General features: G+C 43.5%; 1 protein-coding gene across 3 annotated transcripts in view; it reads right to left on the bottom strand.

Moving 5' to 3' along the window:
* Positions 1-23,348, bottom strand: part of mfrp (membrane frizzled-related protein) — a 54,269-nt gene that overhangs the window by 4,834 nt on the left and 26,087 nt on the right. For all 3 annotated transcript variants that reach the window (XM_080214582.1, XM_080214581.1, XM_080214584.1), the window contains 5 exons: positions 14,168-14,293; positions 12,114-12,190; positions 4,678-4,826; positions 3,584-3,714; positions 2,446-2,580 (listed from right to left, as the gene is read on the bottom strand). In XM_080214582.1, the coding sequence (XP_080070708.1) occupies positions 2,446-2,580; positions 3,584-3,714; positions 4,678-4,826; positions 12,114-12,190; positions 14,168-14,293 (618 nt within the window). The remainder of the gene's footprint in view (positions 1-2,445; positions 2,581-3,583; positions 3,715-4,677; positions 4,827-12,113; positions 12,191-14,167; positions 14,294-23,348) is intronic.

The following is a 23,348-nucleotide window of genomic DNA, read 5'->3' as shown; positions in this document are numbered from 1 at the left end:
TCAATTTACATACAGAGTGTGTCTACCTAATTGGTAATAATGTTGTGGGGGATGAATACTTGAAATGTATGTGAGATGCTTTTCTAGAACAGTGTGTCATAGAAGCAACGAGGGAACAGACTACTTTAGATCTAGTATATATATTTAGACCTAATAATGACTGTGTTGTAGTGATACCTTTAGGAAAGAGTGATCATGATCGAATTTTACATTAAGTTTAAAAGTGATGTAATTCAATTGGAGACGAAGGTCCTAAATCTAAACAAAATAAGCTATGAGGGTATGAGGAGCTATGATTGATTGGGAAACTATATTAAAGGATATGGCCATAGACAGACAATGACTAACATTTAAAGAACTAATATATAATTTGCAACAGAAATACATTCCTTTAATGCATAAAAATCCAGCAAGGAAAGTGTTCTAATCGTGGCCAATTAAAGAAAAGCAAGAAATCAAAGAAAGAGGTGTCTAAAGTTGGTAGAATTGGCAAGCCTGAAAATAGGGAGCATTTTATAATTCTGCAAAGGAAATAATCCTGCCAAGAAAAAGAGTAAGAAAGGGAAAATCGAATATAAGAATCAACTAGCAAGAAACAAAAATGGACTTTAAAAAACTTTCATAAGTATGTTAAAGGGAATAGATTTTTAAAAACAATATGGGTCCACTACTAGCAGTGTCAGGAGAATTTCTAATGGGGAATAAGGAAATGGCAGAGAAACAAAAATAATACTTTGTTGCTGTCTACACAAATAAAAATAATAAAAACATCTCAGAAATATAGAAGCAAAGGATTTGTATAAATGAGGAACTCAAAAATATCAATATTAGTAAAAAAAAGAACTAGATAAATTAATGGGATTAAGCAGATAAGTCCCCTGGACTTGATGATTTACATCTCAGTGTGTTGAAAGAAGTGGCAGCAGAGATAATAGATGCATTGATGGTCATCTTTTAAAATTCTATAGACTCTGAAATGATTCCTGAAGATCGGATGATAGCAAATGTAATCCCACTATTTAGGAGAGAAAGAGAAAACAAGGAACTGCAGACCAGTTAGCCTGACATCACTAACACGTAAAATGCTGGAATCTATAAGAAAGGATGTGATAACAGCACAGTTGGAAAATAATGTTAGGGTTAGGCAGGGCAAATAGATTGATAAAAAGGAAAACATGTTTAACAAACGTGTTGGAGTTTTTTGAGGTTGCAACAAGCAGAATAGTTAAGGGAAACTGGTGGATGTGATATCTTTAATTCATTCGTGGGTTGTGGGCATTGCTGGCTAGGCCAGCATTTATTGCCCATCCCTAATTACCCTTGAGAAGGCAGTGATGAGCTGCCTTCTTGAACTGCTGCAGTCCCTGTGATTTTCAGAAAGATTGTGATTAAGTTCCAGACAAAAGATTAGTAAACAAAATTAGATGATATGGAATTGGGGTAGTATGCTGACACTGATTGAGAACTGGTTAATGGACAGAAAACAGAAAGTTAGAATAAATGTTTTATTTTCAGATTGGAAGGCTTTGACTTGTTGGATATTGCAAGGATAATGCTTGGGCCCAGGTTATTCACAATCTATATCAGGGTTCCCAAACAGGGTTCCACAGGAGTCTCTCATGACTTCCGTGGCATACCAGGCTAAGTGAGACAATTTGAGTTTCCCCTTGTTTCCAGCTCTTCCAACCAGAGGTTGGCTTCTCCAGAATTCAGTCTCTGATTGAACGAGCAGGGAACAGCACAAAACTTAAAATGTATTGATCAGGGTGAGCATGGAAAAGGAGTAATAATGAGCATGGGGACTGTGAGAAGAGACAGGGATAATAGTGAGAGCGGAGCCTGTGAGGAGTGACGGGAAGTAATAGTGAGAGGGGGGCCTGTGAGGAGTGACGGGGAGAACTGGTGAGAGTGGGGCCTGTGAATGGAAGGGGGGAAGGCAGGCCTTGGAGGGAGCTGAATGTCTGATAGAAATGAGAGTGAGTGAGTGCATGTATGTGAGAGAGAAGAGTATGTGTGTTTGTGTGAGAGATGAGAGTGAGTGAATAAGAGTGAGAGAGATGAGTGAATGTGTATGTGAGAGAGAGATGTGAGTGAATGTTTGTGAGTGTGTATGTGAGAGAGTGAGTGAGTGTGTATGTGAGTGTGTATGTGAGAGAGAGTGAGTGAGTGTGTATGTGAGAGAGAGTGAAACATAACATGTGGCGAGTGTATCTTGGCTATGATTCCCAAAGCTCTCCATCACTGGGGTTTTTTCTCACCTCATGTCTGGGTCTGAGACTATTTAATGGATATTGATTCCTATGATTAGCCAACAACTGCATTATCACCGTAAGCAACTATCAGGGTGGTCGGTGAACGAAACAGATCTCAATCTTTCTTCGCTCAGCAATTCTTGTGTACCTATCGGTAACTGTGTGTCATATTCTATTTAACTTGTTCACATACCATAAGGCAGGTAGGTGACCTCACTGCAGTTCACCTCGTCACTCCCATCCGAGCAGTCATTCCAGCCATCACACACCCACTGCATCGCTTCACACTGCCCATTTGTACAAACAAACTCATGAGGACTACATGTCACTGCAAGAGAAGAAACAAGGAAGAATGAGTGATTTCACACAGTCTAACATCTTGTGAACTTTGAGACAGACTGCACACTGAGTAATTTGTTCCAGAAATATTACAAATATGGATAATGCTGGATTCTCAACAGACCTAAGTGATAATAAGTCACTAATTCTGACAGGGATTTGGGATACACACTATTCAACTTTGAATAAAATTAAACAGGAGATGAATTATAATTTTTGTTTCTCTGAATCCTTGAACATTGGAGCCATGTGACTGGGGTTTAAATCTACAAGCCATCGGTAAGTATCATTGGCATCGTTGCTGTTTGGCAGGGAGGCTGAGCTGAAGTTCTCCCCGTGTCTGCATGGGTTTCCTCCGGGTGCTCCGGTTTCCTCCCACTCTCCAAAGATGTGCAGGTTAGGTGGAATGGCATGCTAAATTGACCCTAATTTCGGGAGGATTAGGGTAAATATGTGGGGTTATGGGGATAGGGTGAGATTGTCAGTGCAGTCTTGTTGGGCTGAATGGCCTCCTTCTATACTGTAGGGATTCAGTGAATTAAAGGATCTTTCTAATAAATGTGGAGATTGGAGCAGAAGTCAGTGTAGTTCGCTGCCCAAGAGAACTGGGACACCTCAGAATCATAACAGTACAGAAGGAGGCTGTCCAGCCCATCGAGTCTCCACCGACTACAATCCCACCCAGACCCTATTCCTGTAACCCCACGTATTTATCCTGCTAATCCGAACACTAGAGTCAATTTAGCATGGCCAATCAATCTAACCAGCATATCTTTGCACTGTGGGAAGAAACTGGAGGACCCAGAGGAAACCCACACAGACATGAGGAGAATGTGCAAACTCCACATAGACAGAGACTGTAGGCTGGAATTGAATTCGGGTCCCTGGAACTGTAAGGCAGCAGTGTAAATCATTGTGCCACTGTGCCGCCCTGTTCAACCTTCAATGTCTACACTTGAAAAATACATTGTAGATATTGTAATGTTTCTTACCCTCACTCCTGTTAACTGATTGGTAAGTGGCAAAGAATCCCACGTCTGATTCACCCTCATCAGCCACAAACAGAACCAGCATCTCATGCCAGGTGGATGTCAGAGTCGGAGGGAGGGAGTCTCCACAGTATCTTTAAAAGGAAAGAAGTGGCTATATGTTGTGTTTTCAGTCCCATTTCTTTGCCCACCTGTTCTCAAAAAGCTGTAAGATCAAGCCCACATATCACCTTCTATTGCTTTGTACTTCATTGTCAGAAGGTTCTGACATTATACAGGAATCAATTCTCACTAAAAGAATGCTTGAAACATTAACATTTCACAGACACTTCTTCATCAAAAATATGTCACCAAATTGATCATTAAAAGTTTGGTTGAGTGCAGGTATCTTGGGTTGCAGGGACTGGAGGAGATTCCAGAGAAACAGAGTGGTGAGGCCATGGCGGGTATTTGAAAATGAGAATTTTAAAACTATAATGTTGCTTAACCCTGAGATCAGTGTAGATTAGCGAGTATTGGGGGTGAAAGCTGGATGGAATTTGCTGCTTGTAAAACTCATCTCAGAGTTAAATATGACACCAAATGTGTGAACAAGCTCCACACAGTTGCCACAGTGAGAAATGAGCCAAAAAGACTCGATACATTAACTCCGTTTCTCTCCTTACAGATTCTGCCAGACCTCCTGAGCTTTTCTGACATTCTCTGTTCTTGTTTGAGAAATGAAGGCAGTGGCTGGAGAGAAGAGTTTGCAGAGGAGGGACTGAAGATCATAGCTTCAGCTTTCCCAATATTTACTTGACTCTGCCCTTGACTAGCTCTTGTGTATTGTTTGGCTGTAGATACAGCATCCTCTACTCAACATAGTTCAGGGCAGGACTGGAGGAGTGTGCAGCACAAAGCTTCCCTTTGCCCTGCTTGGCAGTCATCCATGAGCATCACATTCCTCTGCAAGAAATGGGAGTAAATCTGGCTCCCTGAGATCAGAAGCTGTTGTGTAATGTGTCATCAATCTTCCCAGATTCAACCCAGCTCTGGGTCCCAGAGGTGAAATGTCACTGGTATACTGCATTGCACACATGCACATTTGTACACATTACCTTCCCATGAGGCTGTTGGGACTGCTGCTAGCTCGGTCATGCACTTCCACAAAGTCATAGCGACAATCGGTCGCAGCTTCCACGCTGAAGTTGTGGAACTGCAATTGGATCATGTGACCCTGAGGGACTGTGATAAGCCACACACAAACCTACACAACAGAATACAAGAATTACCAAACAACTGTGTAGAATTACACATCAATCCAGTGAGAGTCCTTCACTGAAACAATTTTAAATACTTCCATTAAGATAAGGTTAAATAGACAAAGAGGAAAGCTGATAGTGTGTACTGGAGGTGCATGGATTGCCAGGGTAACATGATAAATGTATATGCTTCCAGAAAGTCCAAGAAAAAAGGAAAATATTGTGTTTATGTAGCACTGCTCACATCTTTAGGATAAATCAGTGTTTTGTGGTACTTTGAAAGTAATTTTATGTACGAAATGAGGTGGCTAATTTACATGCAGTAAATTCCATCAAACTGCAGTAACAGCAATGACCAATTAAACTGTTTTAGTGATGTTACCTGAGGGATAGCAAGGCTACCTTTCAAAGCTCATCTTCAAATAGTCCCATTGGGATCTTCGATGGTCAACTGAAAGGACCATTGAGGCCTGAGCTTTACATCTCATTCAAAAGCCAACTCTGACAGTGCAGTGCTGAAGTACCAGCCTAGATTATGCTGGATTATGAACACTGACAACATTCCAGCAATAGTAATGAAGACTTGTTCTCAGAACCACCTGCATCCCTACCCAAGCCATTCCAGTACAACTACAATACTGGCATCTACCCACCAATGTGGAAAATTGCCCAGGTACGTCCTGTACACAAAAAAACAAGATAAATACAATCCAGCCAATTACAACCCCATCAATCTCCTCTCATTCCTTAGCAAATTGATGATTATATCATAGACAGTGCTATTAAGTGGCACTCATCTCTCTGATGTCAGCAATAACCAGCTCAATGATGCTTACTTCCGTTCTGCCAGGGCCACAAAGCTCCTGACTTCATTCCAACCTTGGTCCAACCATGACCAAAAGGGCTGAACTCAAGAGGTGAGGTGAGAGTGATTGCCCTTGATACCAAGGCAGCATTTGACCTAATGTGGCATCAAGGAGCCCTGGCAAACCTGGAGTCAAAAGCACGTAACGTCCTTGGGGCCCTGAGTGAAAAGGAGATGGTGGATCCTGTCAGATGGTTCCCTGAGCAGACTGTCAGTGTCATCTGGCAGAACGCCTCATCACCAGAACTGACAAACAAGCACCAAGATCTGGCTTGGCTGGTGGTGAGAAGGGCACTCCCCGTCAGATCCTTTATGCACGCTCGAGGTCTCAACAGCACTGCACGCTGCCCTCGAAACGGCTGCGGGGCTGACGAGACGGTCACAACCTCCTTGTGGAATGTGCCTTTGCAAAGAAGGTCTGGAGTGAGATGCAGTGGTATTTGTCGAGGTTCGTCCCGAGCAGCTCGGTGACGCAGGACTCTGTGCTCTACAGGCTGTTTCCGGGGACGCACACCAAGACAAATATCAACTGCTGCTGGAAGGTCATCAACTCGGTGAAGGATGCACTTTGGTCCGCCCGAAACTTGCTGATCTTCCAGCTGAAAGAACTGTCCTCAACCGAGTGTCGCAGACTGGCACATTCGAAGGTCCAGGACTACGTGCTGAGGGATGCGCTGAAGCTTGGGGCAGCCGCCGCAAAGGCACAATGGGGAAAGACCACACTGTAAGGCCTTTTAACGGAGGCAGACCGAGGGCCCAGGAACTGCAGTATACCCTCGACCTGTGTAACTGTGTGCCAATCTGAGCACTAACGGCACACAGTAATTAATTGAGGCATGTATATAGCTTTAAGTATTGAAATGTAATGACTGTAATTTGTTCAAATCTGTAAAAACATTTTAATTCTGCACTGTTTGCAATTCAAAGCCCTGTACATTTGCAATAGTTTATTTGAGATTTTTATGAATAAAGTATATTTTTGAAAAAAAAAACCTGGAGTCAATCGTTATCGGGGAAAACTCTTCACTGATTGGAGTCATACCCGGCATAAAGGAAGATGGTTGTGACTGTTGGAGGTCAATCATCTCAGCTCCAGGCCATCACTGCAAGAGTTCCTCAGGGTAGTGTCCTAGGCCGAACCACCTTCAGCTGTTTCATCAATGACCTTCCTTCTGTCATAAGGTCAGAAGTGAGGATGTTCACTGATGTTCAGCACTATTCGTGACTCCTCAGATATTGAGGCAGTCCAGGCCCACATACAGCAAGACCTGGACAAGATGTAGGCTTGTGCTGACGAGTGACAAATAAAATTAATACCTCACAAATGCTAGGCAATGACCATCCCCAGCAAGTGAGAATCTATACGTCTCCCTTTGACTTTCAATGGCCTTACCATCGCTGAATCCCCCACTATCAACATCCTGGGAGCTACTACTGAACAGAAACTGAATTAGACTAGTCATATACATACTGTGGCTACAAGAGCAGGTTTAGAGCTGGGAATTCTGAGGCAAGAATTCCCTCCTGAACTCCCTCTTGAATTCCCAAAGCTGGCCTACCATCTACAAGACACAAGTCAGGACAGATGGAATACTCTCCATTTGCCTGGGTGAGTGTGGCTCCAAAAAACTGAAGAAGCTTGACATCATCCATGACAAAATAGCCCACTTGATTGGCAACGCTTCCAAAATCTCAAATGTTCACTCTCTGCACCACTGACATGCAGTGGCAGCAGTGTGTACCATCAACAAGATGCCCTGCAAGAACTTGCCAAGTCTCCATAGACAGCACCTTCCAAACCCACGACCTCTTCCATCAGCATTCAGCACCTCCAGCTGAACCATGCTCCAGTATGGACACTAGGCAAAGTTACAATGGGAGTTTAGGAGGCATATTGTAGTTGAATAGTCTGCCAACACTTGCACTGCCACTTGGTCTCTGTATCACAGGGCCCTCTACACCCTTGGAATTGTGCCCCAATAAGAATCAGTGTCTTCAGAAAAGAAGTGAAATTGAAGTTTGAAATTTCTGGACAAACGGGGTGGGTAGAATAGTAAGAGAAGGAAAGTGAGACAGTGAGTAAAAGGGAAGCGATGTACTGTTTTTAACAGCTGAGCTGGTCATAAATCAGAATTCAGTTGTAATGGAGCCTCTATCCTGACCACAGACTAAACAATATGCATTCATCAAATGCACATGAACATCTGGAGTATCCTTTACTGGCACAACCCATGTTATAGGTCTAATTCTGTGTAGAGAGTGTGTCTGTGTCTATGTCTCCTAATTCTCAATTATTAAAGGCAATTTGTGACTGAACAACACAGAATCTGCTCGTTAATCTCAGACTTTGTTATTGCTTTGGTACTGGAATTGCAGTCACATAGCTTGCTCCCACTGCTGTGTCATCAAACATATGCCAGTTGTGGCTCAGCACTCTCACTTTTGAATCCAAAAGTCAGAGTTTCAAGTCCCACTCCAGACACTTCAGCACAAATCCAGGCTGTCACTCCCAGTAATGACAGAGTGTTGCACAGTTGAAGGTGCCAGCTTTAGATGGCATTAAACAAAGAAGAACAGGGGAGTTCCACAGTGTCCTCGCCATGTTTTATCCCTCAAATATCACAGCTAAAACATTGTCATTATCTCAATTTTAAAAATGTATTCATTCACAGGATGTGGGCATTGTTGGTTAGGACAGCATTTATTGCCCATCACTAATTGCCCTAGAAAAGGGTTGGTGAGCTGCTTTCTTGAACTGCTGCAGTCCATGTGGTGTAGATATGCCCACAGTGCTGTTAGGGAGAGTGTTCCAGGATATTGATCCAGTGTCAGTGAAGGATCGTCAATTTATTTCCAAATCTAGGATGGGGAGTGACTTGGAGGGGAACTTGCAGATAGTGGTGTTCCCGTGTGTCTTCTGCACTTGTCCTTCTAGATGGCTGTCAATCTTCTAGGTTGTCACTTAGAAAGGAATGAATTGATTTGCGATTAGCTTGTTTTTGCTAGATGAAAATCGTGTCTAACTAACTTAATAGAATTTTTTGAGGAAGTAAGAAGGAGGATTGATGAGGGTAATGCAGTGGATTTTATCTACATGGGTTTCAGCAAGATATCTGACAAGATCCCACATGGCAGATAGGGCAAAAAAGTGAGATATCACTGATTGCAGGGGAAGGTGACAGGTTGGTTCAGTGACAGGATGCAAGGGGTAATGGTCAATGGATGTTTATGTGAATGGAAAGGGGTTTCCAGCAGTGTTCCACAGGGCCCAGTGCTGGGGCCCTTGCTGTTTGTTATATATTTTAACGTGGGTGGCATGATTGGGAAATCTGGATGATGACAAATTGGCCATGGAGTTATCATAGAAGCACAGAATCCCTACAGTGCAGAAAGAGGCCATTTGGCCCATCAAGTTTGCACCGACCACAATCCCACCCATATCCCATAACCCCACACATTTACCCCAGCTAGTCCCCCTGACACTAACTGACAATTTAGCATGGCCAATCCACCTAATCTGCACATCTTTGGATTGATAGTTGATAGTGAAGAGGATAGCTGTGGACTCCAGAATGACATCAATGGTTTGGCTCAATGGGCAAATGGAATTCAATCTGGAAGCGTGTGAGGTAATACATTTGGATGGCAAACCAAGTGAGGCATTCTCAATAAATGAGAAGATATTGATTGGGGTTCACAGCACAATCCTTGAATGTGGCAGTTCTTGTGGATAAGGTGGTCAAGAAAGCTTATGGGTGCTTTCCTTTATTGATTACAAAAGCTGGCACAGACATGACGGGTTGAATGGTCTCTTTCTATTTTCCCATGGTTCAATTTCTTTGGTCGAGTTCATGGGTTTGGAAGGTGCTTTTGAAGATGAATTCCTACAATGCATCTGTGGCGCATCACTGCACTACTGCAGTCTTTATTAAGGGTGGAGAGAGTGATTTTCTGAGGCGGTAAATAGGGTGTCAATCAAGTGAGCTGCTTTGACCTGGACAGTGTCAGGCTTCCTGAGTGTTGCTGGAGCTGCACTCATTCAGGGAAGAGGAGAGTATTCCATCACACTCCTGACTTGTATCTTATAGATAGTGGACAGGCTTTGGGGAGTCAGGAGGTGAGTTACTCACTGCAGAATTCCCAACCTCTTGCCTGCTCTTGTAGCCTCTGTATTTATATGACCAGTTAGGTTTCTAGTCAATGACAACCCAGTTAGGTTTCTAGTCAATGACTTGTGTGGCATGAATATTATTATCCACTTATCAACTCAGTCCTGAATATTGTCCAGGTCTTGCTGCATTTGGACATGGACTGCTTCAGTACCTGAGGAGCCATGAATGATGATGGACAATGTACAATTATCCACGAACATCCTCATTTCTGACTCTGATGCAGAGAAGATCATCAGTCACAGCATCATAGAAACATAGAAAAACTACAGCATAAAACAGGCCCTTTGGCCCACAAGTTGCACTGAATATGTCCCTACCGACTAGGCTTACCTATAACCCTCTATCTTACTAAGTTCCATGTACTTATCCAAAAGTATCTTAAAAGACCCTATTGAATCCGCTTCCACCACCACCGCCGGCAGCCGATTCCACGCACCCACCATCCTCTGAGTGAAAAACTTACCCCTGACGTCTCTTCTGTACCTACTCCCCAGCACCCTAAACCTGTGTCCTCTTGTGGCAACCATTTCAGCCCTGGGAAAAAGCCTCTGAGCATCCACTCGGTCAATACCTCTCAACATCTAATACACCTCTATTAGGTCACCCCTCATCCTTCATCTCTCCAAGGAGAAAAGACCAAGCTCACTCAACCTATCGTCATAAGGCATGCCACCCAATCCAGGCAACATCCTTGTAAATCTCCTCTGCACCCTTTCTATGGCTTCCACATCCTTTCTGTAATGAGGCGACCAGAATTGAGCACAGTAATCCAAGTGGGGTCTGACCAGGGTCTTATACAGCTGCAACATTATTTCCTGACTCCTAAGCTCAATTCCTCAATTGATGAATGCCAGTACACCATACGCCGCCTTAACCACAGCCTCTACTGCAAAGCTGCTTTGAGCGTCCTATGAACCCAGACCCCAAGATCCTTATGATCTTTCACACTGCCAAGAGTCTTACCCTTAATACTATATTCTGCCAAAATGAGTCAGCACACACTTATCTGGGTTGAAGTCCATCTGCCACTTCTCTGCCCAGTCTTGCATCCTAACAATGTCTCAATCAAAGAACTGCTATGGCACAGAAGGAAGCTGTTAGGCCCATTGTGTCTACACCAGTTCTCCAAATATGCCAACATGGGACTTTGTATCCACAAGCTACTCCTACCAATACTGTCATGGACAGATGTATCTGCAGCAGTCAGGTTGGTGAGGATGAAGTCAAGGATTTTTTTCTTCTTGCTGGTTTCCTCACACCTGCCACAGACCCAGTCTAGCAGCTGTTTCCTTTAGGGCTTGGCAGGGGTGGTGCTAACAAGAAACGTTTGGTGATGGACACTGATGTCCTCCTCCCAGCATACATATTGTATCTTTTTCTTCCTCAATACTTCTTCCAAGTGGTGTTCAACATGGAGGAGAACTGAGTCAGCAGCTGAGTGGTGTGGTGAGTGGTCATCAGGTGGAGGTTTCCTTGTCCATGTTTGGCTTGATGTCATGGGGGTACAGAGAAAATGTTGAGGGCAATTCCCTCTTGACTGCATACCACTATGCCGCCACAACTGCTGGGCCAGAGGGGAAGAACATACGCAGGAATGATGATGGTGGTGTTTGGGACATTATCTGTGATTCTGTAAGTAGTCTGTGAGGCCAGACAGGTTGCAAGCTTTCCTTCTCCTTAGAGTCATTCATGAACCACTTGGGTTTTCATCCCAATTGGCAATGTTTACATGGTCACCATTATTGAGATTAGGGTAATTAGCAGTAATTTGTTTTTATTAGTGAGATTAGCTTTTAGCATTCCAGATTTATTGATTGAATTTAAAATTCACCAGCCATCATAACAGCAAATTATAATAGTGACTACAATGCAACAAAGTGCTTAATTGGCTGAAAACTGCTTTGAAACATCCCATGGTTGTGAATGGTGCTATATAAATGCAAAAGCTTTTTCTGCCAGAATTATTGTTAAAAACACCATGCCTGAAACTGTACCAGGTCACCCTGACAAGGAGAGTTTTTTTTTATTTCAGCCAGAGAGTTGCTACTTTAGGTGAGGTGCCATTGGGCCTACTCGGGGGAGAGAGGGGCGGACAAGAGTGGAGAAAGAAGTGGATAGATGGGCATTGGTGTAGGACTGTGAGTCCCTGCAATGATCAGTCTGGGGCTGATGGGTTGTAGAATCCAGCTGAGAATGGTGCAGATGAAGGATCGGTAGATGTTAACGATGATTTAACCTGTGCTACGTTTACTTACTTGCCTGTGTGGATATTGCTCAGGATGTTTAGGAGTGGCCAGGGATCCTTCCAGGGCAGTCAGAGTGCCACCACAATCTAAATAGAGCAACACAAACACGGGTAATTAATTGTCAATTCACAACTACCTTGGAATCCATCATCAGGTTTTTAGGCACTTCATTTATACAAAATAAACCAATAAAATCAATGAAGGGGAAAATTTTCTATTTCTGCCCACCACGGGAATTGTCCTATGTAGAACAGAATATTAGACACACCATTCAAAGTTCTGTTGACCTTGGGTGGGAATTTCAAGTCTGGGGGCGGCACAACTGTGGCACTGCACCCACCCAAAGCAGAAATTAGGAAGTTGCGAATCCCTTGGATGTCTACAATAGCAGATGGCAGGCAGAGATAGAGGGATCATTTCCCAGTTGGAGCAACTCCACAATGGAAACACTGAAGTGGAAAAGGTCTTATTCATGTCAATCACCTTGGAGGCCCAGGAGAAAAAGAGCCTTTCACTGGAACATAGCACCCCTGAGAAACTGAGAGTTGAGTATTTACCTGAATTAATAGAACTTGTGTACAGTCACACAGTGAGTGATCCTTACCCCGCTGAATAAGAACATAAGAACATAAGAACATAAGAAATAGGAGCAGGAGTAGGCCATCTGGCCCTTCGAGCCTGCCCCGCCATTCAATAAGATCATGGCTGATCTGTCGTGGCTCAGTTCCACTTTCCCGCCCTCTCCCCATAACCCTTAATCCCCTCTCTTATCAAAAACCCATCAACCCGCTTCTTAAAAATATTTAGCGAGGCAGCCTCCACCACTTCAACGGGCAGAGAATTCCAGAGATTCACCACCCTTTGAGTGAAGAAGTTCCTCCTCAACTCCGTTCTGAACTGCCCCCCCTTTATCTTGAGGCTGTGCCCCCTAGTCCTACTGTCTTTTTTGAGCGGGAAGAGTCTTTCCACCTCTATCCTATCCATCCCATTCATCATCTTATACGTCTCAATGAGATCTCCCCTCATTCTTCTAAACTCTAACGAGTACAAGCCTAGTTTATTCAGCCTCTCCTCATAGCTCAACCCCCTCAACTCCGGTATCAGCCTAGTAAACCTCCTCTGCACTCCCTCCAAGGCCAAAATATCCTTGCGCAGGTGCGGCGCCCAAAACTGCACACAGTACTACAGCGACTCTGTAAGGTTACACAGTAAGTGATCCTTACCCTGCTGAATAAACAGCGACTCTGTACAGTTACACAGTGAGTGATCCTTACCCTGCTGAATAAACAGCGACTCTGTACAGTTACACAGTGAGTGATCCTTACCCTGCTGAATAAACAGCGACTCTGTACAGTTACACAGTGAGTGATCCTTACCCTGCTGAATAAACAGTGACTCTGTACAGTCACACAGTGAGTGATCCTTACCCTGCTGAATAAACAGCGACTCTGTACAGTTACACAGTGAGTGATCCTTACCCTGCTGAATAAACAGTGACTCTGTACAGTTACACAGTGAGTGATCCTTACCCTGCTGAATAAACAGCGACTCTGTACAGTTACACAGTGAGTGATCCTTACCCTGCTGAATAAACAGCGACTCTGTACAGTTACACAGTGAGTGATCCTTACCCTGCTGAATAAACAGCGACTCTGTACAGTTACACAGTGAGTGATCCTTACTCTGAAGGAACAGTGATTCTGTTCTGTTACACAGTGAGTGACCCTTACCCTGAATAAATAGCGACTCTGTACAATCAAACTGTGAGTGATGCTTACCCTAAATAAACAATGACTCCGTACAGTCACACAGCGAAACCCTTACACTGAATAAATTGAGACTGCGTGGTTATACAGAGTGACCCATACGCTGTTGAACAAACACCCATTTGCATTGTGTCCTATCCTGCTCCATTCCCTGCAGAATGTTTAAAGTATTTTGAAGTGGGCTTGGTGATTGACAGGGTATCTAACAGCAATGTTTGGATTTCTCCTTTGTGCTGGATTGCGCTGATCTGGGTGTTTCCCCAGCTCTCTGCAGTGACTGCTGTGATAGATACTTGCCACGATGTTGATGAGCACAGTTTTCCTCATCAGTCTTGTCTAAACAATCGTAAAAGTTGTTGCAGTTAAAACTGGTGAAAAGACAGCGCCCATCATCGCACAGAAATTCGTCCCAGGCACAGCTCTCTGAAAAGGGAAAGGTTATATACCATCAGCACTCCTCAGTCAACAAAGCCCTTCCTCATGAGAGGCAAGCCACATCCTACAGAAACCTCTCATTAAAAGTGCAAGCAAAGTGATAATGGGCCCTATTTTACCATTTTGATTCTAAGCGCTGGGCAGACTTGAAACTGGGAGTGTTTCAGATCCGACTTTTAGACCCGTTCTCAGGCACCCCCCCAATAGGTACTTTGCCTGAAAAAATCAGCAATTCCAAATCGTGCTGCAGAAACCTGTGGCAGGGCTTAATGTGCCCGAAATCCTGCAGCACCCGAATCAGACTTTTGTACAGCATGTCTGTTTCGCAATAATTCTGGATGGGCGAATGTGGTGGTAAAGGGGGAAGTGCTGGTAAGGTTGGCTGTGCAATCCATTAAGTCAATTTAAATGCATGCGAATGCCCGTTTCGTGTGCGGGCCTGATCACGGCCATTTTCAGGCGTTGGTAGAGGGGGAACCATTGCAGAGTGGATGCAGATTACTCTACTCACCTCAAGCCCGATTTCGCCAAGTTTTCACACCAAAAACAGGTGCAATTTGATGGTACGTAATGTTCCGTAATGATACTGTGCCCTTAAAAAACATTTTGTTGTGTTTCTTGTACGGGATATGTTTAAAATGGTGCCAATTTGTCTGGGCAACGGGCAGCTAAAAGGTTGAGGATGCAGGATAATGGATCTGTGTTTACTTAGGTTTCGCTTGGGTTTCAGAGCAGGGTTTTGATTAGGTTAATTCCCATGATTGCTATTGGGAAGAGCTAAGCTTGCAGGAGAGATAGTGTTTTAAATTAGTTTCTGTCTGGTTCTGAAGGAAGCAACATATGTCTCTCTGTCTCTCTCCAGGAATACCATGAGATCTCTATGACTGGCAACTTAATTACAAACACATAAACCCATGTTTGTTAACTGATTTTGAAGATGGGTTTTAAGTCTCTAAGAGGAATATTGCTTGAATTGAAACTCATAGGGATAGGTTAGCAATTAAGAATTGTATCTTGTCATGATTAAGCATTGTTCAAATGTTAAATGTTAAGCTAATTAATTGATTATAGTTAACTGCATTGCTAAATAAAGTCGCTTTTGATAAAGGCTCCACCATGTATCAACTGAATTACCCCAAAGTAAAACATCACATCCTCACATTAATGCCAAAAATAGCAAATAGTTGAGGTCTTGTCTAAGTTCATAACATATCTTGGAGTTTCTGCCCTCGTACTCTAACACATCTGTGTTCCGATAACTTGCTGAGCCTGCTATAAAATATTCGGGGTGTGAGAAATTCTCTGATTTGTAGAAAGAAGAACTGCAACTGTATGACATGAGGTATCCTGGCTCCCAATTGATATCACTGCCCTCAGTTAGATCTGGCCTTCCTGAGGAGGGGCAGCTGAAAGAATGAGAAGGGGAAATACCTTCTACTGGAAAGGAAAAACTGGCAGTAACCCTCATGTCCATGGAGTTTGGTTTTGTCATCTGGAATAAGATTTTGGATACTCTGTCAGAACTTCCCAATTAACAGACATCACTTCACCTACAGCTCAACCATAACCAGTAAGCTGCCATCAACAACTCTTCTATCTTGACCCACAACTCTGATAAAGATGTTAAGCAAAAGTTTTATTCTGACCATGATGTGATGCTTTCTGACTTCCCAAAAGACATGTTAAATCTAGGGTTTGTAATGATTCAGATGTCTGGAGTGGAACCATTGAGGAAAACGGATGGAAAAGTCCAATGTAAATGGTGTTCTCCTGCTGAAAAAGTGTGTGCAGCAATTCCTCATTATAACAAACTCTCTCTTCCATTAGAAGCATAAATAAAAACACATAGAGGCATCCTAGAACAAAGCACTGGCACCTTCTTGGATTATGTCATTGTTCAGGTCAAAGATCTAAGTGCTGCCATATCACCCAATCCATTTAGAAACTAATGCCTCCTGGGCAGTTTATAACTTATTCAATGTTGAACATCTACCCAGCACCAAGACATCCCGAAGCCCCCAAATAGCCTAATCAAAGACAGGGATCTCAAATGTACTCATGATTAATCTTTAAAATCTTCATACGTTCAACTCAATTCCAGAACAGTGGGATCAAATCAAATCAGTTATACTAGACTTCTGCATCCAGACCACTGGGTTTGAGAATTGTCATCACCAGGACTAGCTCAATGAAAACCTTGCTGAAATATATGATCTCCTAGAACAAAACAAGCTGCTGCCAATTGGGGAAGGTAGTTGAGGGTTTGGAAATAGGGGATGGAGGGGTTGTCAGGAGCAGTTGGGGGAGTTGGAAATTGTACACTTCTGGGGGTAGGGGGTGGGTGTGGTGTCTAGGTCCAGATGTGGATGGAGTTGTGGAGGTGGGGGGGCTAGCAGTTTTAGTCCTTCTAACTTCTCCTGTGTAACTATTCTGCTCAGGGACTCAAAACTATCTAAAGTCTCTGATTTAAATTGGAGTTTCAGAGCAACCTTCAACATGGTGCTTATTGTCAAACAAATCCAAGAAAAATCTTGAGGATAACATCAAGGACTGGAGGTACGGTGGGAGGACACCTCGGAGGGCTCATACAGCGAGGCAATATGGGTAGAGCTCAGGAATAGAAAGGGTGTAGTCATAATATCAGGGGTTTACTATAGGCTGCCCCATAGCCAGCGGGAGATAGAGGAACAGATACGTAGGCAGATTTTGGAAGGTGTAAAAGCAGCAGGTTTGCTGTGTTGCGAGATTTTAACGTATCCTATATTGACTGGGACTTAGTGCTCAGAGCATGGATGGGACAGAATTTGTAAGGAGCATCCAGAAGAGCTTCTTGAAACAGTATGTAGATAGTCCAACTAGGGAAGGGGCAATACTGGATCTGGTACTGGGGAATGAGCCCAGCCAGATAGTTGACATTTCAGTAGGGGAGCAGTTTGGAAACAGTGACCACAATTCAGTAAGCTTTAAGGTACTGATGGATAAAGAAAAGTAAAGTCCTCAAGTTAAGATGTTAAACTGGGGGAAGGCTAATTACAACAATATTAGGCAGGAACTAAAGAATGTAGATTGGGAGCAGACGTTTGAGGGCAAATCAACATCTGGCATGTGGGAGGCTTTCAAGTGTAAGTTGATAGGGATTCAGGACTGGCAGATTCCTGTAAGGATGAAGAACAAGTATGGCAAGTTTTGGAAACCTTGGATAACGACAGATATTGTGAGCCTAATCAAAGAGAAAAAGGAAGCATTTGTCACGGTTACGAGGCTGCGAACACATGACGCAAGTGTGGAATACAAGGAAAGTAGAAACAAACTTTAGCAAGGAGTAAGGAGGGCTAAAAGGGGTCACAAAAAATCATTGGCTAGCAGGATTAAGGAAAATTCTAAGGCTTTTTATACATATATAAAGAGCAAGAGGTTAGCCAGGCAGAGGGATGGCCCACTCAAGTTCAGGGGAGGGAATCTATTCATGGAGCCAGAGGAAATGGGCGCGGTATTATATGAGTACTTTGCATCAGTATTCACCAAAGAAAAGGACTTGGTGGATAATGAATCTGGGAAAGGGTGTATGGATAGCTTTAGTCATGTTGAGATAAAAAGGAGGAGGTATTGAGGTTTTGAGAAACATTAAGGTAGATAAGTCCCCAGGGCCTGATGGGATATACTCCAAAATACCGAGAGAGGCAAGGGAAGAAATTGCTGGGGTCTTGAGAGAAATCTTTGTATCCTCAATAGCTACAGGGGAGGTCCCAGAGGATTGGAGAATAGTGAATGTTGTTTCTTTGTTTAAGAAGAATAGGAAGAATAATCCAGGTAATTACAGGCCGGTGAGCCTTACATCAGTGGAAGGGAAATTATTGGAGGGGCTTCTTTGATTCAGGATCTGCTCCCACTTGGAAATAAGCGGATGTATTAGCGAGAGGCAAGAAGGTTTTATGAAGGGGAGGTCATGGTGGGCAAGGTTTTCGAAAAAATTATTAGGGATAGGATTTATAGTTATTTGGAGTGTAATGAATTGATTAGAAATAGTCAGCATGGTTTTGTAGCGGGTAGGTCGTGCCTTACTAACCTTATTGAGTTTTTTGAGAAGGTGACCAAAGAGGTGGATGGGGGCAAGGCAGTTGACGTGGTATATATGGATTTTAGTAAGGCGTTTGATAAGGTTCACCATGGTAGGCTTCTGCAGAAAATGCAGATGTATGGGATTGTGGGTAATCTAAGAAGTTGGATCAGGAATTGGCTATCAGATAGGAGACAAACGGTGGTGGTTGATGGTAAATATTCATCATGGAGTTCGGTTACGAGTGGTGTGCCTCAGGGATCTGTTTTGGGGCCACTGTTGTTTGTAATCTTTATTAATGATCTGGATGAGGGTATAGTTGGGTGGATTAGTAAATTTGCTGATGACACCAAAGTCGGAGGTGTGGTAGATTGTGAGGAAGGGTGTCATAGTCTGCAGGGAGACTTAGATAGGTTGCAGAGCTGGGCCGAGAGGTGGCGGATGGAATTTAATGCGGAGAAGTGTGAGGTAATTCACTTTGGTAGGAGCAACAGATGTGTCGAGTATAGGGCTAACGGGAGGACTTTGAATAGTGTGGATGAACAGAGGGATCTAGGTGTATGTGTACATAGATCCCTGAAAGTTGGGAATCAAGTAGATAAGGTTGTTAAGAAGGCGTACGGTGTCTTGGCGTTTATTGGTAGGGGGATTGAATTTAGGAGTCGCAGCGTCATGTTGCAACTGTACACTACTCTGGTGCGGCCGCACTTGGAGTACTGTGTGCAGTTCTGGTCCCCACATTACAGGAAGGACGTGGAGGCTTTGGAGAGGGTGCAGAGGAGGTTTACTAGGATGTTGCCTGGTATGGTGGGGAGGTCCTATGAGGAGAGACTGAGGGATTTAGGGTTGTTTTCGTTGGAAAGAAGGCGGCTAAGAGGGGATCTTATTGAAACATATAAGATGATTAGAGGTTTAGATAGGGTGGATAGTGATAGCCTTTTTCCTCGGATGGAGAAAGCTAGCACAAGGGGGCATGGCTTTAAATTAAGGGGGGGTAGCTACAGGACGGATGTCAGGGGTAGGTTCTTTACCCAGTGGGTGGTGAGGGATTGGAATGCCCTGCCTGCTGCAGTTGTAAATGCGCCTAGTTTGGGGGCGTTTAAGAGATCTGTGGATAGGTTTATGGACGAAAAGGGATTGGTATAGGCTAGTGGGTCATTGTTTTTGTAACTGGTCAGCGCAACATCGTGGGCCGAAGGGCCTTTTCTGCGCTGTAATGTTCTATGTTCTATGTTTTTGTTCTATGTTCTAACTTGATTGAGTTTTTCAAGGAAGTGATGAAGATGATTGATGAGGATAGAGCAGTCGATGTTGTCTACATAGACTTCAGTAAGGCCTTTGACAAGGTCACTCATGGCAGACTGGTGCAGAAGGTGAAGTCGCATGGGATCAGAGGTGAGCTGGCAAGGTGGATACAAAACTAGCTCGGTCATAGAAGACAGGGTAGCAGTGGAAGGGTGTGTTTCTGAATGGAGAGCTGTGACAAGTGGTGTTCCTCAGGGATCAATGCTGGGACCTTTGCTGTTTGTAATATATATAAATGTTTTGGAGGAAAACGTAATTGGATTGATTAGTAAGTTTGCGGATGACGCAAAGATTGGTGGATTTGTAGGTAGCAATGAGGATCATCAGAGGATATAGCAGGATATAGATAGGTTGGAGGCTTAGGTGGAGAAATGGCAGATGGAGTTTAATCCGGACAAATGTGAGGTAATGCATTTTGGAAGGTCTTTTAAAGATAGGAAATATACAGTAAATAGCAGAACCCTTAAGGGTACTGATAGGCAAAGGGGTCTGGTGTACAGGCACACAGGTCACTGAAAGTGGCAACACAGGTGGAGAAAGTAATCAGGAAGGCATACGGCATGCTTGCCTTCATCAGCCAGAGCACTGAATTTAAAAATTGGCAAGTCATGTTGCAGCTTTAAAGAATCGTAGTTAGGCTGCACTTGGAATGTAGTGTTCAATTCTGGTTGCCACACTACCAGAAGGATGTGGAGACTTTGAGAGGGTACAGAAAAGATTTACCAGGATGTTGGCTGGAATGGAGGGCATTAGCTATGAGGAAAGGTTGGAGAACCTTGGTTTGTTCTCACGGGAACAGTGGAGGTTAAGGGGCAACTTGATGGGAGTCTACAGGATTATGAGGAGCATAGACAGAGTGGATAATCAGAAGCTTTTTCCCAGGGTGGAAGAGTAAATTACTAGGGGCACAGGTTTAAGGTGTGGAGAGGGCAAGATTTAAAGGGGATGTATGAGGCAAGCTTTTACACAGAGAGTGGTGGGTGCCTGGAAGCTGCTGCTGGGGAAGATAGTGGAAGCAGATACGATAGTGAGTTTTAAGGGGTGTCTTGACAAATACGTAAATAGGATGGGAATGGAGGGATATGGTCCCCGGAAGAGTAGGGGGTTTTAGTTCAGTCAGGCAACATGGTTGGTGCAGGCTTGGAGGGCTGAAGGGCCTGTTCCTGGGCTGTAATTTTCTTTGTTCTTTGCTCTTTTGACTCTTCATTGCATTCATTGACCTAACCAAAGCACTTGACTCAGTATCATGAGTCTCCGTAGATTGTGCTCCAAAGATTTAAATGTCTAAGAGACTTCATCAGAATCCTACAATTGTTTCATGAATTTGATGCAGCTGTCTTGAGTGGGAGATCTGAAACAATTTGCTTTAAAGTCCGGACTGTATCAAGAACATAAGAACATAAGAACATAAGAAATAGGAGCAGGAGTAGGCCATCTAGCCCTTCGAGCCTGCCCCGCCATTCAATAAGATCATGGCTGATCTGTCGTGGCTCAGTTCCACTTTCCCGCCCTCTCCCCATAACCCTCAATCCCTTCTCTTATCAAAAACCCATCAACCCGCTTCTTAAAAATATTTAGCGAGGCAGCCTCCACCACTTCAACGGGCAGAGAATTCCAGAGATTCACCACCCTTTGAGTGAAGAAGTTCCTCCTCAACTCCGTTCTAAACCGCCTCCCCTTTATCTTGAGGCTGTGCCCCCTAGTCCTACTGTCTTTTTTGAGCGGGAAGAGTCTCTCCACCTCTATCCTATCCATCCCATTCATCATCTTATACGTCTCAATGAGATCTCCCCTCATTCTTCTAAACTCTAACGAGTACAAGCCTAGTTTATTCAGCCTCTCCTCATAGCTCAATCCCCTCAAAGATTGTATAATATCTCCTTACTATTTACAATCTACCTCATAGTGGCTATTCACCTCATCAAAGCTCAATTGCCCTCTAATGTCAGTATTAAATATCATCTCCATGGAAAACTCTTTAACCTCAGTCGTCTCCATGCCCAAACTAGTGGGTTTGCGTACTCTGCACCAGATTTGCAAGCCACTCTTGATCTCTTCAATTCTGCATACAGGAAACTAACACTGCCCTTGAATGTTGCCAAAATAAACTCATATATCAACCCACACCTGGTCAAATATTCCAGTTCATATACATAAAACTGAACTTTGAAACAGAAATATGGTGAGCACGCCCCATTTCTTGGCAAATATCTCTCTCAAAAACCACCACTTACAAAGAATTCCAAAGCTGGATCAGCTGCACCAACTCAGCATCATACAGATTGATCAAGCGAGTGTTTGACCTCAACAATTTAATACAAGTCCTAGTGTACAGAGCAGTTAACATCACCACACTCACGTGACTGGCATTAATATCTGGGAGCAGCTTGCTACCAATTGTTCAGAATGTGACTGTTATGAATTAATATTGATTCTTGGTATCTGCACTAAGCACCGAATATTAATATATTCATGTATTCACCGGAAGTGGCGTCATTGGTCACCAACCTGAGGAACAGCCAGAGTGAAGGAGCAGCCATGTAGTGAATACTACCCTGTAATTAACGCTCTGTTAGTTTTTAACCCTCTGTGCTTCCTAGTGTTAATTCTCCAATATACAACATTAAAACTGGTGACAAGGACTTTGAATGGTACTCCCTAACCACCAGAGAGGAGGAAAGTTACCAAAAAAATTGGGAAAAGAAGAATTAGCAGAAAAGTTCCTTGCATGTGTGAGGTGGACATGAGTAATGATCGTCCACAGTGCAGTTAGAGAGCTGGGGATGTTTATAAAGAGACTGCAGCTCGGGCTGTTTCTTTGTTATAATGGGAAAAGCAAGGCCACTGCTGGAAATGCGTTGCAAAGTGTGCATATGGAGAACATCGGTTAGTGAGAAAATGGTGGGTGCTTCCAGCATTATGGGATCCTTTGATGAAACTGTGGAAGAATGAATCTGCTATACTGAGCATTTTGACTGTTTTGTGCAGGTAAACAAAATAGCACAAAATATTAGGGTGCTCACATTCCTGAGTGTGATGGGGAAGAAATGTTTAATCTCCTTAGAAGTTTAGTGAAACTGGAGAAACCAGGCCCTAAAACACATGAACAGATCACAGATAATTTGCAAGCACATTTTTTACTGAAGCTTTTGGCCTTGCTAAAAAGACTTACAGAATATTGTGAGTTTGGTAATGTGTTGAATGACCCAATTCAGGACAAGTTTGTCTGTGGTCTGTGAAGTGAAACAATGCAGAAACAGTTGCTAAACAAGAGTAGCCTTTCTCTGAAAAAGGCAATGGAAATTGATATTTCAATGGAGTTGGCTGCAAAACAGGCTCAGCAAATGAGTTTGTGTACTCAAATACACAAAATGGTGGCTGAAGTGACACCTAAGCATTTTGAAACTTGTACATGTCACCGACGTGTGCACAGCCACAGCCGTAGACTGCTTGTGTATAGAATCTGTGGGGAAAAAAAGGATGTGGAGCTGCTGATGTTGGACTGGGGTAAACACAGTAAGAAGTATCACAACACCAGGTACAACAGGTTTATTTGGTAGCAAAAGCCACTAGCTTTCAGAGCACTGCCCTTTCATCAGGTGAGTGGGAGTTCTACTCACAAACAGCGCATATAAAGACACAAACTCAATTTACAAAATAATGGTTGGAATGCAAGTCTTT

Source organism: Carcharhinus amblyrhynchos, chromosome 29 (genome assembly GCF_965287045.1).
Source record: "Carcharhinus amblyrhynchos chromosome 29, sCarAmb.v2.hapA, whole genome shotgun sequence".
Taxonomy (NCBI): domain Eukaryota; kingdom Metazoa; phylum Chordata; class Chondrichthyes; order Carcharhiniformes; family Carcharhinidae; genus Carcharhinus; species Carcharhinus amblyrhynchos.
Note: the sequence above shows the minus strand (reverse complement) of the source record. Positions and strands in the feature narration are given on the sequence as shown.